General features: G+C 39.1%; 1 protein-coding gene across 2 annotated transcripts; it reads left to right on the top strand.

The window, feature by feature from the left end:
- Positions 1-830: 830 nt before the first annotated feature.
- Positions 831-18881, top strand: akap1b (A kinase (PRKA) anchor protein 1b). Of its 2 annotated transcripts, none has more exons than XM_084127160.1 (11): positions 831-993; positions 4805-6366; positions 8603-8736; positions 10888-11014; positions 11099-11226; positions 11534-11711; positions 11792-11942; positions 15416-15483; positions 15568-15641; positions 15733-15798; positions 16197-18881. In XM_084127160.1, the coding sequence occupies exons 2-11, from the start codon at positions 4830-4832 to the stop codon at positions 16257-16259; spliced, it is 2526 nt and encodes an 841-aa protein (XP_083983286.1). In that variant the 5' UTR covers positions 831-993; positions 4805-4829; the 3' UTR covers positions 16260-18881. The 2 variants fall into 2 exon arrangements, with proteins under 2 accessions (XP_083983286.1, XP_083983287.1); XM_084127161.1 differs by lacking the exon at positions 831-993 and adding an exon at positions 1681-1904.
- The last annotated feature ends 2487 nt before the right edge of the window (positions 18882-21368 follow it).

Here is a 21368-nt window from a genome sequence, read left to right as displayed (position 1 = left end):
AGGGCAATGTAATGAAATCTAAATGCAGAAAATACTCTGTGGCTCATTAATAAATACTCATTAACTTGAGTAGCAGTACAGTTCTACAATCTCTTATTTCTAATGGTAAGTGAGCTAATGGTTTGGTTTTGTAATATTTATAGTCATTCTAAATATATGGAAAAACAAAAGTATAACAACCAAAAACATCTGTTGCATTTGATTCAAAACAACAGTTAAAAAACAATTTTGTTAATTTACAGATGCATTAGGTGAAATAAATAACATGGCACTTTTTTTTCACATGATTTTTAATATATTTTAAAATACATTTATTTTAGGTACTGTACAAACTTAAATGAAATGCTAATCACCTTTTTGCTTTTTCTCAGGGTTTCTTAAATAGGCTACTCCATAGTCTCTCAATTAATGTGAGGTCATAAAAAATGTGTTGTTTAAACGCTTAAAAAAAAGTTTTAGTAAAGTTTTAGTTTAAATATAGCACACTGTCTGACAGGTCACAAACAGATAACTGATCTTTCAAAATGTGCCAAGCCTCCAATATACTGAAGTGTAGGCTACCAGACATGCAGGGGCAAAGTTCAAAGTTTAGCAGCTAACTGCAGTAAAACATAAAATATGTGCTGCTCTTTTTACTTGAAGTTTTACTTTAGCTGGAAACATATATTTTGAGTCTGTCTGTCACGTTCACGTCTTATTCCCTATAAATTATAAAAAACCAAACGAATGTCCCCAGTAGCCTCGCGAAGTCCGAGACCACTGTAATCTCGCGACATTTCAATGCATTTACAGTGAGAGTGGACTTATCGCGAGATTTGATCAGCTGAAGCGTCTCTGTTTTTAGAGTGTGCGTTCGGACGGTCAACACGTGGGGAGGAGAGAGACAAGAGACACACACATACACGAAGAGGGGGGACACGTTGGGATTGTGCTGGGCCTTGAATACGTAACATTAATAATATACGGTGGCGGTGCGAGGGACGCATAAACACAGTGAGTATAAATCGCGTGTTCGGGTTTTACTTAATATGTTGATAGGTGAAGCTTATACCGCAAAGAGGGAGCCAGTTTTAGCCGCCTCTCTTGATTAGTCCTGCTGTCTGGTGTGCTATGCTAATCATACCAACTGATTTTAACCATCTTACATTCAATCATCTCATCTTGACAAATGATATCCAGCTTCATTGGCTCGGCAGTGTATGTTTGACATTGCGCCAGTGCTATCAGCTAACTATCCAAAACGCTTTAGCTACTGCGGCTAACTGTCGCCAAATCGGAGTTCAATCCTAATGTATGGGTTAAGTCCTGCACGTCAATTAATTTCGTCTAATTAAGCAATTATTAAACGTCATAATTATCTAGAAGACCAGGTACCATGTCGCAAAGATCAGCTTGACCACCTTCAACTGGTATGACCAGTGAAGTTATCATGTTTTGGAATACAAATGACCTGTATTTTAAAGTTAGTAAGTAGCTGGTTGACCAGGACCAAGGTTAGATGTTCCACAAACTATACTGACCATTTTAGGATAGGTTGACAAGCTGGTTGCTGATTTGTTACTGTTCCTATCAGCTAGAAACCATGATAATCTGGATTTTCCCATAGGGATTTGTAAATGGGATATTTGTGAGGTCATAATGTTAATTCATAATGTTACTTGGAGCTGTTGTAATTTTGGTGTGGTCATTCTGCAGAATGACAGCGGAAAACACGCTCTCCTGCTTTGTTCTCTCGTCTTTTGCGCGTTAAAGTCAACTCGCACCTTCATTCAGCTGAATTATGTACCGAGCCACATGGACGAGCGGTTTCTGTGAACTCATGGATAATTCAGGGCCTCTCTGAAAGAGGACTCGGTGGAGGGTTACCCCGGTAAAATCGTTTTGAAGTCAAGATACTTGAAGCGGTCAGTACTTTAGATTGAATGGCTGCATGGGGTTGTAATTCATTGAGCGGCCTACCACGCGCACTGTAGGTCAACATCACCTCGCTAACTAGTTATGCGGGTTCTCCTTTATTTAATCACCTCGGTTATGTGTGTGTTTCATTGCTGTCATAAACCGTTAAAGCTCCTGCTTTTGTTTGACAAATTTCGCCCTTTAGTCCTTATAGCAGCAGCCATGGACAGTTAGCTTGACTGCTAACACACGCAGCATGCATTACAACCTCGCAGACATCTGGTTTAACGTGTTATATTTGTCTCAGCCAAGACATGAGCTTTTATGCACAATTATGTCGTGTTATATTATTGACTTTCGCTGCATTGTCAGTGCGGTGAAACGCGCACGTCACTTTTGTAGCTCTCCTGTGTAATTCTCTGCCAGTGGCCGGTGCGCGTAACGATCACCGCACGCGCTGGGGGGTTCCGAGGTTCGCTTTTGTATTCTGAACGCAGCAGCTCTAGTAAGCCGCTTACTTGCGATCAATGGGTTCGTATGTAACGTGTTACGCGAATGACTGGCTACGGTGCCCTCTCCGTTATCTCTACACCTCCCCAAGGTCGAACAGCCACCGTGCAGCACGCGCTCGGGTCTTTTTCTATGGTCCGCTCGCGCACGCGCGCTAGGCCATGATATGACAGCGAGCGTTAACTCGGCGAGCGTTTATTTAACCTCATGGTGAAGGTGAACACGGTCTTCCTGAATCAGTTTGTCATTTACTATGCAGAAACTACAGCATGTTGTTCTATTCGTTTAACGTGGCTGCTTGAAACATGCTCTCGAGACTGATAGCGCTAACAGATAGTATAGTAGTAATATTATTGCATGCATTGTATGAACAGACCAGCCCTCCATAGCTATTACTTTTACAGTTTCATTCAGCAGAGAATAGGAATGGAGAGTGGGTCATTATGTTATTATTAATATCCTAGTTATCTGAAATGTAGAAATTGTTTGGTGAATTGGAATCTGTTTATGTGGCACTTAAAATAGGTAGGGTGCAGTTGTTTTTATGGTTTATTAATAAAATGTTTTTCAATTTCAGAAGATCAAATTAAATGCTTAGACTTCTTTTTTTGTACTTTTACAGCAATATTAAATAAATGTAAGACCTGAACATGATGTATGAAATGGGTTGAACAATACAACAGAATGGGTGACAGCATTGTAAATTTATTTAGCTTGATTAATGCTGTTGCTCAGTAGGGGCTATCTAGTTTGGGACCAAATTTTGGTTTGTTGTGATTTACAAACTAGCCATATATGTGTGTATAGATAGATAGATAGATAGGTAGATAGAGATATTGATATATATAAGATGCTATTACCATTGTACTTAAACGTGTCTGGAATCACCAAGTCCCTGTAATAATTAGAAATGGCCAAATTTCAAATATTTAAAACTGATTACAATAAGTTCCATTTCTTTTACAAATCTTTACCCCCCCCACACACACTCTTCTTTACATCCCCCCTCAGAACCAACTTTGATCTCTTGCAGTGTATTTTGTTCACATGCTACATGCTGTAGTCCTTATTCATTGACAGTTGGAGAGGCAGTTGGCAGGCTGTCTTTTGAAACTCTATCTGAAAGCTGAAGAGAAACAGAAACCTCTTTGGTTACTATGTACAGCAGTTAATGGGAGGGGTTTGTATATGATGTGTTCCTCCTCTTCTTGAGACTGGGATATGCTGCTCCCATGATGGAAAGGCATGCATGAATGTCCTTTTTTAACTCTGAAAGGATGCTCCTCCCATTCAAGCAGTGAGGTAGACATGGCACGTAGCTCCCAGCAGCCTCTGAGGTTGAATGTCAGCCATGTGATATTGTCCCTGAAGTTTTTGCATGGCTGCCCAGAAGTCTTCCCTCTCTCACTGTAAAGCAGCCTGACCAAAAGTGCTGCAAACAATGCAATATAAAATGCAATCTTAGTTAATTTTTAATTTTTTTTATATTCCGGTTGATTACTTGCTTACATTATGATTGGATCTGTCTTTTGTCTTGAAAGGATGCCGTTGTTTTTTTAATTGCATAAGTATATCTATCAAGATATGTATAGTTCAATGCAAGATGTTTAATGCCCATGCATCTTGCCTAACTGTGAGTTAGTTGGTTTCTAAATGTTACACAGACTTGTGAACAAGACAAAGGAATTAATGTTGACTAGGGTGCAATTTTCGAAGATGAGTATGAGTCACCCATTCTTTCACTTCTTCCCAAAGGCAACGCATCCTAAACCAGAAATAAAACATTTTATTACACATCTTTCTTGAATGCTTTCTGATTGGTCTATCTGTGGTAAAATGTTTGCAACTGGTTTCCAGCTATAAATGCTTTGCTAGCTTAATGTCTCTCATATCACTCTGCTCTCTTCTTTAAAATAAAAAAATAATTATATCAATAAAATTCATGAATTTTATTGAATTCATGATTCATGATTTCATTATTCATGATTTCATTATTCATGAATTCACGAAATTCACGTATCAATATTTCATGTCCATTCGTTTAAATATTTAAGTAGCTGTGTCATTAGTGGGATGATGTACAGTATTTTGGTTATTGCAAAATAAATAACTTAGCCTATTTGTGATCCTTAAGAACTAGCTTTGACTGTGCTAATATTAAAAATATTGGTGGTTAAATTGTGGGGGCATATCTAAATACCCCTGTTTGTTTGTTTCTTTGTATTTATTTATTTTTTAATTGTTTAAAAATGTTTCTTAACTTTTTGTATTAAGATTGAATGGTTCTGCTTGGTGTGTATGTCAAGTTTATTGTCTGTCCATTATATTGCAACATAATTGTCATTTGCTGTTATGTCTTGCTTTAACTCAATTTAACTGATTTTTTTTTTATCTGCAGGTGTAGCTGCTAGGGTCTAGAGGAGATGCCACTGAGGTTCCGGTCCTTTGTTCCGTATACGCTTCCTGGAGTGCTAGCGCTCATAGGCTGGTGGTGGTACATCTCCCGCAAGAAAGAGCGAATCACCAACCGGGAGAGTGAGGAGGGGTCAGTTATGGGCTTGCGGACCTCCTCTGGCGAGGGCAGCAATGGGATGGTCGACAAGAGCTGCCCCGCAGCCAGCAGTACACACCGTAGAACCAGCCGTGACAGAGTCAAGGCCAAAGAGCACAGACCTGTTGAGCAGGAAGTTGTTGCGGAGATTCACACGCCAGTGCTAAAAGCCACTGCGGGAGAGGTTCTTGGCGCCCCTCCAGTTGTCTTGGCAAGTGGACAGCTAAGCGCTCCTCAGAGCGGTGCAAAATCATTGCCCCCACAAAGCCACCCAGAGACAACAAGGCAGACGACTCCTGTGTCATCTTCAACCCCAACAAAAACAGTGGAGGAGAGCCCTAATCACAAAGAACCAGAGGCCGCCACTGACAGCAAACCTTCAAATCAGTTTCCGCCAGATCTAGCAAGTGCTGCTTCAATCAAGAAGCAGGTCGAAAACCAACCACTAATTAGGCAGCGTCCCGCAGAGCTAGCCAAAGCAGAGCGACCTGAACCTGAGGGAGAGGTGGCCACTGAAACCTCGGCACCGACATGCGCTCAGAATCTGCCAGCTGACATTTCAAAAGATGAGCAGGCCTTCGTTGCGTCGTCAACGGAAGGCGAGGCTGTCTTGCTGGAGATCTGCAGCCCAAAAACACCTCTGACCTCGTTCCCCAACTCCACCAGTACACCCCTCTCAGAAAGATCAACTGAGGCCCAGCACCATGAAAACGGAGACCTGGGCCTGCCGGTCGAGAACAGTCCAGACATGCAGGAGCTCCAGCGCCTCGCGGCGGGGCTGATCTCTGAGGTCATCTCGGCAGCCACCCAGGAGGTCATGGCGGTCAGCAGCTGTGAGTCGCGGTACAGCAAGGGCTCTGAAGCTGCTGACAGCAGCACGCCGGCTGTAAATGGTAAGGAAGTAGAGTTGTGTGTACCTCCTGAAAGTACAGAAAGTGACGAGTTTCGGGCGGCACAGATAGCGGAAGAGATCGTCAATGGTTGTCTGGCACCTTCGCTCTGGAAGATGCCAGAGAATGACAAGGAAAAAGGCTTGTTGACTGTGCCGTCTGGGGAACAGTTGGAGTCAACGCCAGTTCTGGCCAAGCTGCAGGCGGAGGAAGCTCTGGTTGAAGACTCGGGATGTAGCACATGCCAATCCGAGGATGGCGTCAGCAGTGAGGACCTCCGTAGCACGGGATTGTCCTCAACAGTTTCTGAAAGCAAGGAGGACCTCATTCAAATTTCAGGGACTTGTAGGGCCTCAGAGGGTCATGGAGATGGACTACAGGAGAGTCTTGTTCTAATTGCTCCTCAGGAGTCCCCGCTTACTGCAGAAAATGTTGCTACGGTTTGCGAAGCAGCACGATTGAATGGAACAGGCCTCAGGAATGGCGCCGCTAGCGAGGTAGAAGCTGACCAATCAGGAGGTGAGTTAAAGTTCTTAAGAATTTAAAAGAATGAAAATTATGTCATTTACTCGCCCGTCTCAAGTCAATCCGAATCTTTTTCACTTTCCTCTGTGGGAGCCAAATAATGCAGTGGCTCACCTACCCGAATCCATCGTAGGTGCGTCGGATGATAATACACACTTCTCAAGTTTGCATAATCACAAAATTATTTATTTAACCAACGTTAGGTCAATCAACATTCCTTAGGCTGTGTTCTGTGGAACACAATATATTTGGAAAAAATGTATTTGTCTATTAAATTAAAGTCAGTGGGGTCCATTGTTGTTTTGACCTCATTGACTTTATAATTCTATGAATAAAAGAGTTGAAACATTCTTCAAAATATCATGCAATTTGTGTTTCGCAGGAGAAAAAAATCAAACAGTTTGGAAATTATATGAGGGAGAGTAAAAGATGACAATTTTTATTTTCGGTTGAACTGTCCCTTTAGTCAAACTGAAATTAAATTCACAATATTGAATTCCTTTAATTTCAGTGGTCTCAAAGCATCTCTCAGTATTCACACTTCATGTGAACTCCATCTTGGGAGATTGTTTGATTGTGCTTTACTTAATAGTTTGGGATGTGATACACTTATCGTGCATTAATGCAAAGCGATCTGTGTTTGCTTTTTCCCCATGGCTCATGTTGTGTAGTGTCAAAGGTTTTTGCTGGTGCAAATCTAACTTTCCACAAAGGTTTTGAATTTGCATCAAAAGGAAGGCACAAAGGATTGGAATCATTTACTGACATGCTCACGGTTTTCAATTGGCTTTGTTTTTGTGTTTGAATCCAACCAGAATCAATCCTCCTCTTCTTGACATTTGGCCAGATGTAGTAGTGCAAAAAAGCCTGAATCAAGGGTACCTCTCAAACTGTGAATAGACTCTCTGGAAGCCTCAGATGCTCAAATTCCCAAACAGTGTATGTTACATGAGCACAACCACATGTGCACAGCTGTTTTTACCACTCCTTACTACAGCAACTTCCTTACATGGATATCAGTGGAGTCTTGCTTTTTTAACTTCAGAGCAGGTGGTAGAAATGGCCACTAGTTGTTCTGTTATTAGTTATTCAACAGCTGTTTTTACCAGAAGGTGGCTATACAGCACACTGACCATTTTGCAATGTTTGTATTTTAATGCAGAGTGAGTATTTTTCTGTTGATTTGATGACCGGAATCACTTGTGTGGGGTGTGTGAGTGATTTGCCTGAACCGTTGTGAGGTGTTGCTGCCTCACCAGCTGCTGCTGGTGATCCTTCTCCTGCCATATTGTGACCTGAGATTGGTGTGGAGACTGGCAGCACTTGGTGTCTCAGCCCGTCCTCTCTTGAATGAAAGGAGAAAATGTAACAGACCCTTGATGCTTCTTTCCCATTAGTTAAAGCAGAGTAAATGGGCAATTGTTGACGCTGTCACCTTCTAGTAGTAGGAAAAGTGTCATAAGCTTACTGCTTTAATGGTATCAATCAAGAACAATAGCGGCATGGTTTTCATCCTGAGGGAAGAGGCTGGTTGTTTTGTTTGTTAATGGTCCTTGTCATCTGTTGTGTTTGTTATTGTTACCCCATGGTTACTTGGCAAACAGTGATGACCTGGCTAAGCAGGCATTTGCGTTCAGTCTGTTAAAGAATGGTCTGTTTAGACCCCCTGAATGTCATTGATTTGGGTTGCAGTAATGTTGTTGGGAGAATGTGTGGAATGGATGCCAGATTTTTCAAACTATGCTAACAATCGGTTTTACTATATCCAGATCATCTTGGAATTAGTTGCAGGTGATTATTGATTTTTTTTTAAGATGGAAGTTTTTTTTTTTTTTATGCATTTATTTAAATATATATTTTCTACATTTTACCTTTCATATACACACGCAATACTATATATAATATTTCTACGATATGCAGACCACCCCAGGATTAGTTGCAGGTAATAGTGATTGGTTTATTCAGTTGGCAGAACTTTTTATTTATTTATTTAAATGTATTGTATTAATTATGTCTTACCTTTTGTATGTGTGTGTGTGTGTATAATATTTTTTTAACCTTTATTTATTTTAACCAATGTGAATCTTAAGGTTTTGCAAATGTTTTTTTGAAAAATAGTAAATTGACTAAAAACTTATATTTTTCAAACATTTGCTGAAATCAATTAAATGATTCTGTATGTTTATACTTTGACACATCTGACTGACATTTGTGTTTTTTTTCATAACAGGTTCAGATGTGAATAGCATGGATTCAGTGGACAGCTGTTCCACCTTGGGGGTGGGAGACGGCCAGCCGAGTGGCAGCCAGACCTGTCAATCACAGAGCTCAGAGCTTGTTGTGTGGGAGATTGAGGTGCCAAAGGTGTGTTTCCTTTAAACCCTGATTCTGATTCACATTATTCTACTTCCATCAATCAAAAGTTTTTTTCTGAAACAATTTTAAGAATGAAGAAAAACTCATTGCATGTTGTCTTACACCCCTTTATCTAAATATCAAAGCACAGAGCAAATTTTGTCAACACCACAGCTTGAATGCGTAGCACACGTTTATTAAAGGGGTCATATAATGCCATTTTTGTACAAGCTAATATGATTCTTTAGGGTCTAAATTAAAAGTTTGTAATATACTTTAATTAAAAATTCTCATTAGTATTGTAAGAAAACACTAATTTTACCTGGTCAAAAACAGCTCTGTTTTCAGCACGCCGTTTAAGTGCATGTGTCTTTAAATGATAATGAGCTTTGCTCACCCCGCCCCTCTGTTCTGTGGGTACACCGTAACACAATGACACAATAACCATAACGCGTTGTTCATTATAAACGTGGGATTATGAATTATATTGAGAACGTTGTATATAGAAAACATGCCGTAATGTACCCTGAGTGTAAACAGCCGCATTCATCGTGAAGCGTGCAGCAAGCGATTTGCAAAGATTAATATAAATATTAATATAAAGATTAATATAAAGGTTAATAAAACGTTACTCACTTCTTCTTCTGGAGGTGCAGCAGGAACATGGATAGTTGGTACCGATCCTTTTTTCAGGAGCAGCTTCTTAGCAAAACCAGCTTTATATTGACCTCGTTTGTAAAGCAGTCTGGTGAGAAATGATTCGCGCAAACATGAAAGCATTGACGTTGATCGTGGGGAATATTCCCTTCGAAAACAAACTCAGCCACTGCGTCTTCAGCGGTTCGGATTTAGGAACATCAAAATGACTGCTGTGTTCCTTATTACACCCAAGAACAGAACACCACAATCGCTTAGACGCCATTCTGCTCATAGACAGTGCTCCAGCGTATCAACAATGACCGCACTGGTCCGCGCGGACTATGATTGACAGCTCGCTCACGAGCGAGGGCGGGTCTATGTTGAAACACTGCTGTCAATCAACAATTGTGGGAGGGGCGTCGATTTTGTGACGTCACAAAATCGAACAGCTTGATTTGAGATGGGGGGGGAAAACGTATAAGAAGATTTAAAGGTCCCGTTCTTCGTGATCCCATGTTTCAAACTTTAGTTAGTGTGTAATGTTGCTGTTAGAGCATAAATAATATCTGTAAAATTATAAAGCTCAAAGTTCAATGCCAAGCGAGATATTTTATTTAACAGAAGTCGCCTACATCGAATGGCCCGTTTGGACTACATCCCTCTACTTCCTTCTTTAATGACGTCACTAGAACCGTTTTTTGACTAACCTCCGCCCACAGGAATGCTCCCTCAACTCTACCGAAATTCGTTTATGTACTTGCGCACTTCTTATAACTTACTGTGTTTACTCAGCTCTTACGGTGATTTTCTGAAGTAAAACTGACGCTTCATCTTTTGTGTGATGTACAATAAACTTTATTAAACTCATCAGTATATGTTTGATCATCATTCAGACAGCAGACTTGTAGGCTATTAATAAATAATGGATACATACAAGCAGATGACAAAATACGTAATATAATAACCGTAATTAAACTACTAAACTATACCTGTTTCATCTCTATACAGCACTCTCTGTAGGCATTATTGTCCGACTCGAAATGAACACCGTTACTGAGAGTTTCTGATATTATCATCATTCCGTGAGATGAAATTGTCCTGAGAGACTGAGCGCGAGCTCATGAAGCTCCGCCCCCTGGGTCGGAATTTGCATTTAAAGGGCACACACTAAAACAGCGCGTTTTTCTGAGCCCCAAAAAATGACAATTTAAACATGCTGTAAAAAATGATCTGTTGGGTATTTTGAGCTGAAACTTCACATACACACTCTGGGGACATCAGAGACTTATTTTACATCTTGTGAAAAGGGGCATAATACGGGACCTTTAAAAAAAAAAAAACACTGGATGGATTTTTTATCATTTTATGATGGTTGTGTACAGGCACTGCCAACACACATTTCAGTACAATCAACTTGTAAAAGTGCATGTACCATTATATGACCCCTTTAAAGCTAATTAACTTAACTAGTCGATCATTATGTATGAATTCATTAAAACCTGTTCTCCTCTGATTTTGTAGCATCTAGTGGGACGGCTAATCGGCAAACAAGGGAGATATGTGAGCTTCCTGAAGCAGAGCTCTGGTGCTAAGATCTACATTTCAACCCTGCCTTACACTCAAGAGTTTCAGATCTGCCATATAGAGGGTAAGTCAGTCTCTCCAAAGGGCTATATTTTTCCAGTTCAGCCATAGCCTCTTTGAATTGTTTTTGTTCTGGTTTGCCTCATAGGAAGCCAGCAGCAGGTAGATAAGGCGCTGGCCTTGATTGGGAAGAAGTTTAAAGACTTGGACCTGACCAACTTGTACGCCCCACCGCCCCCACCACTAACGCTGCCCTCTCTGCCCATGACTTCCTGGGTAAGATTGGCTCCTTCCCCCCACGCCTGCAGACTACATAGGCAGCTACCTTTTAAGGCAACATTCTGACTGTCATGCAGCACTCTTAACACTTTCTGTGTAAATTGTACATAGGATTTTTTGTTGTTGCGTAAATTATCACATTAAATAGGACAGATCCTGTAAGACTGGATTTATGAAGGTTTTTTTCGCAGTCTGCTCATGTTACTTGAATAAAATTGAACTGCAACCAAACAACAACAAAAATCAGATAATTCCTGGATTTTGACATACTAACATAGTGCTTCAATGGATCTGCCTGGTACAGCTTCTGTTGCCCAGTGGGGTGACAGTGGAGGTGATCGTGGTGAACATTGTATCAGCCGGTCACCTGTTTGTCCAGCAACACACTCACCCTACGTACCACGCACTGCGCAGTCTGGACCAGCAGATGTTTCTGTGCTATTCACAGCCCGGCACTCCCCCATTGCCATCACCTGTTGAAGGTAAAAGGCTCCCCCTTCTCTCTTTTCACATTCCTCATTCTGCAGAGAATTACTCATTTTCTCTCTCATCTCTTTTCCAGTTGGAGTGATTTGTGCGGCCCCAGCTGTCGATGGAGCCTGGTGGCGAGCGCAGGTCATCTCCTTCTACAAAGATTCAACCGAAGTGGAAATCCGATATGTTGATTATGGAGGCTACGACAGAGTCAAAATTGACACCCTTCGACAGATCAGGTTTAATATTCTCCCCCTCCCCCCTTTTTTTCTTTTTCTTTTTTTTTCTTTCGTTTTTTCACCTCTTCCTCTCATCAATGTACTGCTGTCAATTTAATTGCACCCTTTTGTGTGATTTAATCCCACGCTTATGAAATTAAGCACACACCATTTATACCTACACCATTTCGTCATAATTTGCTAAGTAAACTATTAGATTGAAGGGTGATTCTCACAAAACTGTATTTTCTGTAAACTTTTTTCAAGGTAAATTTAGGTGTCTTTCCAAAAAAGTACACCAAATAATCAAATGATATAAGGAATCCACATAATTCATAAATGTATGCACACCAAAGCCAAAGCGTTTACATAAGAAAATTGTACATTTTTTTTTCTTTCCAGAATTCAACAGTGCGACAGCAAAGAGCTTTTACATTTTAGACAAGTCAAGTTGCAACAAGTTACAATACTGAACAGGACCACAAAAAAAGCCCTAAACCAACCGCCTTGACCTGACTGCATATACCTACTACAGTACACGGATCCATTCAGAATGACTAAACACAAGACACATCAAAATATTATCCTGAATGTGTGTGGAAACAATGTACTGAATGTAGTGAAATGTGTCAGTGCATAAATAGCCTACAATGTGCGATCAGTGCATCGGAGAGTGCACATACATTATTTTTTTGCGCATCAATATAGCGGACTCACGTGTGCTTACTGTACGACTCCTGTACGTCTTTACCTTGATTGCAATCCTCATCCATCAAAACTTCACTAGCAAGACGCTGGTTTGCTTTTTCCAGCCGAGGAACGTAGTTTGCATATCATCTGGCCATACAGCAGTGGGATGTTTTGACGTTCAGTCTGTATTTCACACAGCACGATGCGTGAGGGAAACACACACTGGAATGAATAATTCACTTAAAATGCAATGTGAGTCTGTTCTCTGTGCCATCTCTGATGTAATCAGCCTGGCCTTCTTTACATTAGCACTGTTTTGGACTGACTGTTTGAAAGAATTTGCTTACTGGATCGTTCGACTGAAATCTTATTCTGATAAGATTAGTTATCTTATCAGAGATTAGTTTAAAATGATATTTTTGCAAACAGAGAAGTGAAATCAGGTTGAAGGATTACAATAGAAATATCCACCTATTGGCGTTACAGGCATAGATAAATATACATAGATGCCACATAGATGTTTCAATGGCCCACCATACATAAGCCGTCTGCCATATTGTAACTGTCAAAGCCAGTCCGTAAACATTCGGGAGCAAGTTGACTGTGCGTCTGCAACCGTAGTTAGACGCATGTATGAAAATCTAAATCTGCTATAGACTTCATCAGATGATTATGCTAAACTAACACAATATAAAGCAAAGGCGTACACTAACACGACATTAAAAAGTTACCATAGTTTAAAAACCTGTATGAAAACACAAACCAACACACTCACTTGTAAAAGGTTATCCCATTTCTTCAGGAATTTAAATCTGTTTTTTACAACCAGAAGCTGAGCAATGTTGTGTCATCATTGATTCTTATTGTGAGTGACGACATGCTGAACGTTGTAAGATGGCAGGCAGGCGCGCAGACATGTCTGTTGGGGTCGAATGTGGATCTACTTATACATATCTATGATTATATGTTTGATATGTTTGCGCCATTGTAGATGCTTAGCGTGATAAACTCCTGAACTTTGAAGATCATCTAACTGCGTGACATAAAACGATGCAATTACACATGCTTCAGTAATTTATTTGCGTTAAATTATTTTAAAGTGTTAAGGATTTTAAATTAATCGAATGCGTTACCGCATTAACGTTGACAGCCCTATTCTTAAAGTTAACAGCTGTATCATGCATTGTCCACAACACAAAATGTTATACAGAAATAATAATTACATATCAATTTAATTTAATATGTATTATTTACAAGAACACTACCGTTTAGGTGTGCTAATTATTTTTATTTTTTTTAATGTCTCAAGGCTGCATTTATTTGATCAAAAATACAGTAAAAAAGTAATATGACAATTAAAATTACTCATTTGAATACATTTTTTAAATTTATTCCTGTGGTGGCAAAGCTGAATTTTCAGCATCATTACTCCAGTCTTCAGTGTCACATGATCCTTCAGAAATCATTCTAATATGCTGGTTTGGAATCGTATGTTGAAAACGGCTGTCCTGCTTAATATTTTTGTGGAAACTGGTGCATTTTTGCAGAATTCTCTAATTAATATAAAGTTCAAAAGAACATAATTTATTTGAAATAGAAATTTTTGTAACATTTATAAATGTCTTTACTGTCACTTTTGATCAATTTAATGCATCCTTGCTGAATTAGTTTTTTTTTTTGTTTTTTTTTACCTTGCAAACTTTTGAATGGTTGTGTATTTTAATATAGTATTGATTTTTTTTTTTATATATATATACAGTGCAATGCATAAGTGAATACACCCATGCTAAAGTTGACTAAAAAGAGGAATAAAAAATCATATTTTGGAAATTGAACTTAATGCCTTAATTTAAAAAATTAGGAAAAATCCAACCTTTAAGGACACCAATTTTCTTTGTGAATGAATAATGTATCGTAAATAAATAAATGTTCTTCCTTAAAATACATGGTGCATAAGTGTGTACACCCCTATGTTAAATTCCCATAGAGGCAGGCAGATTTATATATATATATTTTTTTTTTTTTTTTTAGGATACTATGCATCCTGATAAAGTTCCCTTGGCCTTTGGAATTAAAATAGCCGCACATCATCACATAGCCTTCACCATACCTAGAGATTGGCATGATTTTATTTCAGCTAGCCTAAAAGCTAGTTTGATTTGCATTGAGAGATGATCTTATGGAAAGTACCCCATGCCAATCTCTAGGTATGGTGAAGGCTATGTGATGATGTGGGGCTATTTTAATTCCAAAGGTCAAGGGAACTTTATCAGGATGCATAGTATCCTAAAAAAAATTTTTTTTAAATACTTAAAAATAAAAATCTGCCTGCCTCTATGGGAATTTAACATAGGGGTGTACTCACTTATGCACCATATATTTTAAGGAAGAACATTTATTTACGATACATTATTCATTCACAAAGAAAATTGGTGTCCTTAAAGGTTGGATTTTTCCTAATTTTTTAAATTAAGGCATTAAGTTCAATTTCCAAAATATGATTTTTTTATTCCTCTTTTTAGTCAACTTTAGCATGGGTGTATTCACTTATGCATTGCACTGTGTATATATATATATATAAAATATAGTAAAAGTTGTCATGAATGTTTAGGCATAAGGTAAAATAATTTGCATGATTTCTATGCAGTCATGATGGCAATAAGATGATATGATTGGTTGAAATTAAAGTTACTCATGAGTCATGATCAACATCCCACCTTTAGATGCAATTCCCATCTTTTCAGCATTTTGTTGTTTTTAATCATAGTCGTCTTCTGTGGACCCACCTAACTTTTCTTTTTCAGATCGGACTTTGTGACATTACCGTTCCAGGGAACAGAAGTGTTATTAGACAACATCGCCCCACTTCCAGGTATGCCTTGTTCTTTTAAATCTTAGTTGAATTTTTCATCAGCTTATTCCAGCTGGATCTCACTGTTGTTCACGTGTTCATTAGGAGAGGATCGGTTCTCAGCAGAGGCCAATTCTGCGCTGGAGGAGATGACAAGAGGGGTTCCATTGCTGGCACAAGTGAGTCTTTAAATCATTCATTAATAGATGACATTTATGTTGATGCCGTTTACAATCAACAGATAATTTAATGGGCATTTTTCTCATATAGGTCACCAACTACGACAATAATACAGGACTTCCTTTAGTACACATGTGGAACATGGTGGGAGAGGAGGTAAAATTACCATAACATTTTTTTTATTTAATAAAATTGTTATTAATGGGAAAGGATGTAAAATGATTTTTTTTTTTTTTTTTTTTTTATACAATTTTGACATTTACTCATCCTCTTGTTTCAAACCTGTATGTCTTCATTTCTTTTTTGCAACACAAAAGGATGTTGAGCAGAATGTCACCCTTTTAATAGTTAAACTATTGATTTGACATAGCAAAAGTGCAAAAAATTTGAAATATTGAGAAACCGTGTACAGTCTCAGTTCTGTCAGTCTCAGTTACAGTCTCAGTTCATGTGCAATCTCACTCATTTTAAAGGGGTTTCTTTCATGCTTGGCATTTGTCTTCGATAATGAGTAGCATGAATAACATGATGATACTTGGTTCCTTTTTTTGTAGCTGGTCCTGCTCAACCGCACTTTGGCAGAGCGAGGTTATGGCACCTGGGTGGACAGTTTCTGATCCTCCAGAGATCCCTCGCCCTCCTCTCCTCACTCACCTCGTGGCCCACCTGCCCCTTAATTATCCTCACTCATCATGAATATCAGCAGGTTCTGTCCTCCTCACCCACCGTGTCCACCACCACCTCCTACATGAAGTGCGCATCACTGGCTCTGGGAGTTTCCTTTTTTTGGTTTGCTGTCCCCTCCATCCTGCCTTTTTCCATTTTCATTTTTTCCTCTCTATCCCCTTGCGTAAGAAATCAATGTACTGTATGAAAGAGAAAAAAAGAGGGAGCTAAGCGTCAATGACTGAACCACCAACGAGGACTGAAGTTTTCTTGACTTTGTGCTCCTGTAAATTTAAATATTGTAACTAAATAAAGGTTAATCATGTTTTCCGTCCGATCAGACTCCTTCCAGCACAAAAAAAAAACAGACTGTGGATTATCATGCCGTGGATGAAAAATCTGTAGTGATAAAAAAGTACATTTGTGAAGATAACTATGGTGCAGTTAAGACTCCGTGTTGTTGCTGCTGATGTAATCCTGAGACTTGAGACATCATGTTTGCATTTACGTTATCACGGCTTTGTCCCAGTTTCACTCTCCAGCCAGGTGGTTCTCCGTGCAGTTCAACAAGGAATAAACGACCACAGCTCCATGTCCTCATCTCTATGTCTGTCTGTACAACAGTGTGGCCTTAAGAGGGTAATACTCAGCCAATTTCATGACCTCCCTCTTCCCCACACTCTGGATCTGTAGGAATCCAACTGCCTTCGGCGTCAATAGGCCTGACACTAAGCATCACTTCATTTACTTCACTGATTACAGAGTCTGTTAATCCAGGAGACGTCTGTGCCCTCCTGACCTTTGGGCCTTTTTTAGGAAAGACTACACCGAGTCTTCAGCCCTAGAGGGACACTAGAGCTTGAATGGTGCTGCAATAGATGGCAAAAGGGCCTGTACGGCTAATTCTTATCTGTGGAGACACTAAAAGAATGACTACACAAACCAGAACACTACTGCGTGATGAGGACAGCAGGCCACTTCCCTTCTGGGTGGATGAATTGCATTCAGTGGGTCTGTGTGTTTTTATATGCATGTAATTCTGCTCCAAAGCACGTCGAGTCACATGTCGCATTATCAGTGTGATGGGCCGCTTGCTTTCGTCTCCCTCAAGATCAGTCTCGCAATAACGTCACGTCTAGTAGACCCATTGCCATTAATGTCTCTTTGCATTCTGTACATAACATGTTTCACGGTGTCCAATCCCAGCAACCCACCCAATTGGCTCCTAGAAGAAGCTGTCGATACACCTACCTGGCTTGGAGTAAAGCTTTTAAGCCTTATCCGTTGTTCTTTTTTATGTTGGTTTCACGTGGGATGAAATAAGGTCTGCTTTATTACTATAATTTGTTCAAGTATAATGACGCAGAGATTAATATTCCCTTTTTTGTATTTTGTCATTAATCATGCTCTTTCAGTCGTTGAATGGCTTTTTGGCCAAGGCTCGCCCCTTTTTCTGCTGCTGAATTCTTGCTAATCTAATGTTGGACTTCAGAATGTCTATGGGTGTCCTTGGAGAGAACATTTCCAGGCTTTTAGCTTGGTTATGGTTTGTTTGATTCGTTTTGATTGTTAGCACTGCAGTTGTTAGTTTCTTATGCCCTTGATAAATTTTCCAGTGTCAGAAATAATAAATAAAAAAACTCCCTGTCACTGCATATATTTGGCTTCTCCAGAAAAATCTGGACAGAAACAGAAATAATATTTTGAAACGATAATACACCCTGCTCACTTTAATTTAGCGGTAGTGAGCACCAAGTAAATGTAAACTGACAGCATCGGAAAGTAACGTCGACTAAAAGAAAGCAGGTTAAGACGTTTGTGAGGGTATTTGCACAGTTTTCCAATATGCTGCGAGGTTTTTCTGCAATATTTCCCTCACAACCTCGTTTCTGTACTCTCTTACGTTTATCTCAGGTATGAGCTTTTCATTTATTACCATTCTGTGTTCGAGGAGAGTTATCAGTCCAATTATTTCAAAGTACTTTACCTGTGTGGACGTGCGCGGCCCATTAGGTATATGCCTGCACTACAGGTGAATGAATAATGAACCACACCGACCTCAGAGCCGAAACGTTTCATTGGTCTGTCTTTAGGTTTGTTTGTTTGACGGTTTATGTATTGATCAAGTCCAGTTAATCTCTGCATACGCTCATATCTTTACTGACATGGCTTCCTACCACCAGTTCAAATGTCTACACCTGTATGTTCCTACCCGCTCTCGTGTAATGAAAAATCACGCTATTTTAGACTTGTCCAAGTGTGTGTGTGTAAATATAAGATGTCTCACTGTAAAAACACTTGGAGCGAGTGTAGGAAGCAAAAGGGAACGTTTTTTTTTTTCTGTCTCATCCCCACCTTCCAAAATCTGCTGATTTGTTCTCTGTTGGTAGGAATGGTTTGCAATGTTTGCTTAGCTAGATAATTAATCATTTGATTATTTAAATGAGTGTAAGAAATTCTGCATAGACATGTACAGGTCAGTTTTTGCCAGACTCACTACAAGGTTTGATTCTTTGGTTGTACAGATCTATTGAAAAAAGAGAATAAAGTTATTAAAAATATTTCCTATATTTTACATGTTGTATTTTAGTTATGAAATCAGTGTGACTTGGCTTGTAATATACTGTACCAAACAAACCAAATGTTTAAAGTCAGTCAGCATATTAGAATGACTTCTGAAGGATCATCATGTGACACTGAAGACTGGAGTAATGATGCTGAAAACGGGAACTTCATTAGGAGGAGTCCGTAGTTCTTTTTCTTAACCTGTAGAGGGAGTTAAATACCAAGTTATGATCATGCTTCTCTCCAAGGCTGAGTTCATGCATTTCAACTGTAATCCCAACAATGACATTTCCAAGAACAAGGATATTCTCTCAGACGTGCCAGTGTAAACACTTCTAAATGAGACCTCTTTTATCCATCCTTCAGCAGCATTAGCTGACGAATCGTCTCTTCCATTTGCTACACTGCTAGAGAGTCCTTTAGGTAACAACTCATGACTTTAAGAGAGGGAGGTCTTTTTTAATTTGCCTTTTTTCTTTTTCTTTTTTTAACCCAGAGTTTGTACTGCGAGCCACCTTTGCACTCTGCTGCGGCTGAGAGGGACAATAAGTGACACTTGTACCTGAGCTTTTGTTCAGAATTATTTAATTTTTTTCATTTTTATCGTGTATACAATGCCCCTGGCAAATCCCTGATGATTTCAGACGGTTTTCAAATTAAATTTTACAAGTCTGTTCACTATAAGTAAGGTTTAGCCATTAGAATGACTTTAATTGTATGTGTATGACATTTTGAGAGGCTTCAGGTTAGCGCTGTTGTGTGCTACAAAATCACAAATCCTTGTTGCTGTTGATTTAATTTATTGGATGATTTATGAGTTTAAATCTTTGGTTATACAGTGACATGAAAGTATCCATCAGCAGCATTATATGGTGAATGTTGTATGATCTGTAGGTGACACCACATCTCAGGTTTTGGCAAATCAGGTCTTGGTAAATCATAACTCTTCCTGCAAGTCCAAAAAAAACCCCAAAACAGTAGAAATAGAAACACGTGCCTCATCAGCATCCAGCTGGCTTGTTTGCGGTTTAAACTTTAGAAGTCCTAGAGTATGCTTATTACTTATTTAACTTGTGACTTACTGATGGCTGTTTTGCCATTTAAAGGCTTCATAAAATTGGCAGATGATGCCACAATAAATGATCTAATGAGAAACAAGGTAATGAATCTGGCAATAAGGTGCCAAAAAAAGTAGGCTAACTCTGGTGTAATTAATGGACTGACATTAGAAAGCTTTCTCCAGTTTTCTCTTTCTGTACATTTCAGTCAGACTTTGGATATCTTCATGTTTTGTGATTTGAATTGCACATTCAATGATTCAAAGTCAAGGCAGAAACCATAATATATGATCAATCTCCGACGTTGAAAAAAACAACTCCGATCAAAAACTGATGTTGGTTTCTGACGTCAACGCGATTTTCATTTTCAACCACAGTACAACGTTGGAGATTAACGTCAATCTGACGTTGGATTCTGACATCAACCTGATTTTCATTTTCAACGTTGGGTTTGGTCTTCTAAATGCGAATTCTGGAGCACACTAGCTTATAGATAACAGCCATTTGGGTGTCCGAAACCATTGTGGACGTTATTGAGTAAATTTATTCAATCTCACATTCAATCCCACTACTGGGGAAATTAATCAAAATTAATTTGATATTGATATGAGGGTAAGTAGGCAGGCATAGATTCAGAGGCAAAAGGTACTGTAAGTATTACACACAACGATGCAACAAAAATAAAGTAAGAAAGTTGTGTACTTTGTCCACCTCTGATGATTATAGTTAGTGTTTTTATTCATGTGGGGTCAAACATGATTCCACATCATCCCGATATAAAACACCATACTGAACCTCAGGCAATAAGTACAATAATCAAAACAATGAACTACCTCATTAGAAGGAAATCATCATAACTGATACACAAGTCCAGTTTAAGATAGTGCCTGTGTTGTGGTAGTTTCTGCCTTGCTGATAATTACCATGTTCAACTCCACTGGAGTCCATACCATGATGGTATCTGAACAAACTCAGGGTTACAGGATTAGTTTCGAGTTGACAAAAGCAAACCAATCCAACCAGTCTTTGTTGGTACCATGATGCTGATCATCAACTTTCTGTCAACCCAGACTTTGATCCTGAGTTTAGATGTGACATCAGGAACAGTGAAACTGCGATTCACTTCCCTCTTCTGCAGAATATTATGAGATTGAAAAATATTAAGAATTTAAACACATTTACACAGCTATATAAGTGCAAGTAAAAGTTGTTAAGTTTATATAATTGATAGAGAATTGAACATTTAAGCTGACATGTAGTAATTTTTGTAGCTTTATCTATTGATTTTAAAGCTTGTATATTACCTTTATAAATTCATATTCATTTAAAGTAAGTGCTTAATAGTGTTGTAGTACTCGAGACTGGTCTCCGGTCTTAAGACCATGTATTTTTTGAAGGTCTTGGTCTTGTCTCTGTCTCGACCGTACTTGTACATTT

The sequence above is a fragment of the Abramis brama genome, assembly GCF_963993115.1.
Source record: "Abramis brama genome assembly, chromosome: 10".
NCBI lineage: Eukaryota > Metazoa > Chordata > Actinopteri > Cypriniformes > Leuciscidae > Abramis > Abramis brama.
This window is presented reverse-complemented; position numbering and strand designations above follow the sequence as displayed.

Coding starts and splice junctions, on each gene's coding strand:
- akap1b (XM_084127160.1), top strand. CDS start 4,830: ATGCCACTGAGGTTCCGGTCCTTTGTTCCGTATACGCTTCCTGGAGTG. Junction 11,015..11,098: donor TCAGATCTGCCATATAGAGG/GTAAGTCAGTCT, acceptor TTTGCCTCATAG/GAAGCCAGCAGCAGGTAGAT. Junction 15,799..16,196: donor GGAACATGGTGGGAGAGGAG/GTAAAATTACCA, acceptor CTTTTTTTGTAG/CTGGTCCTGCTCAACCGCAC.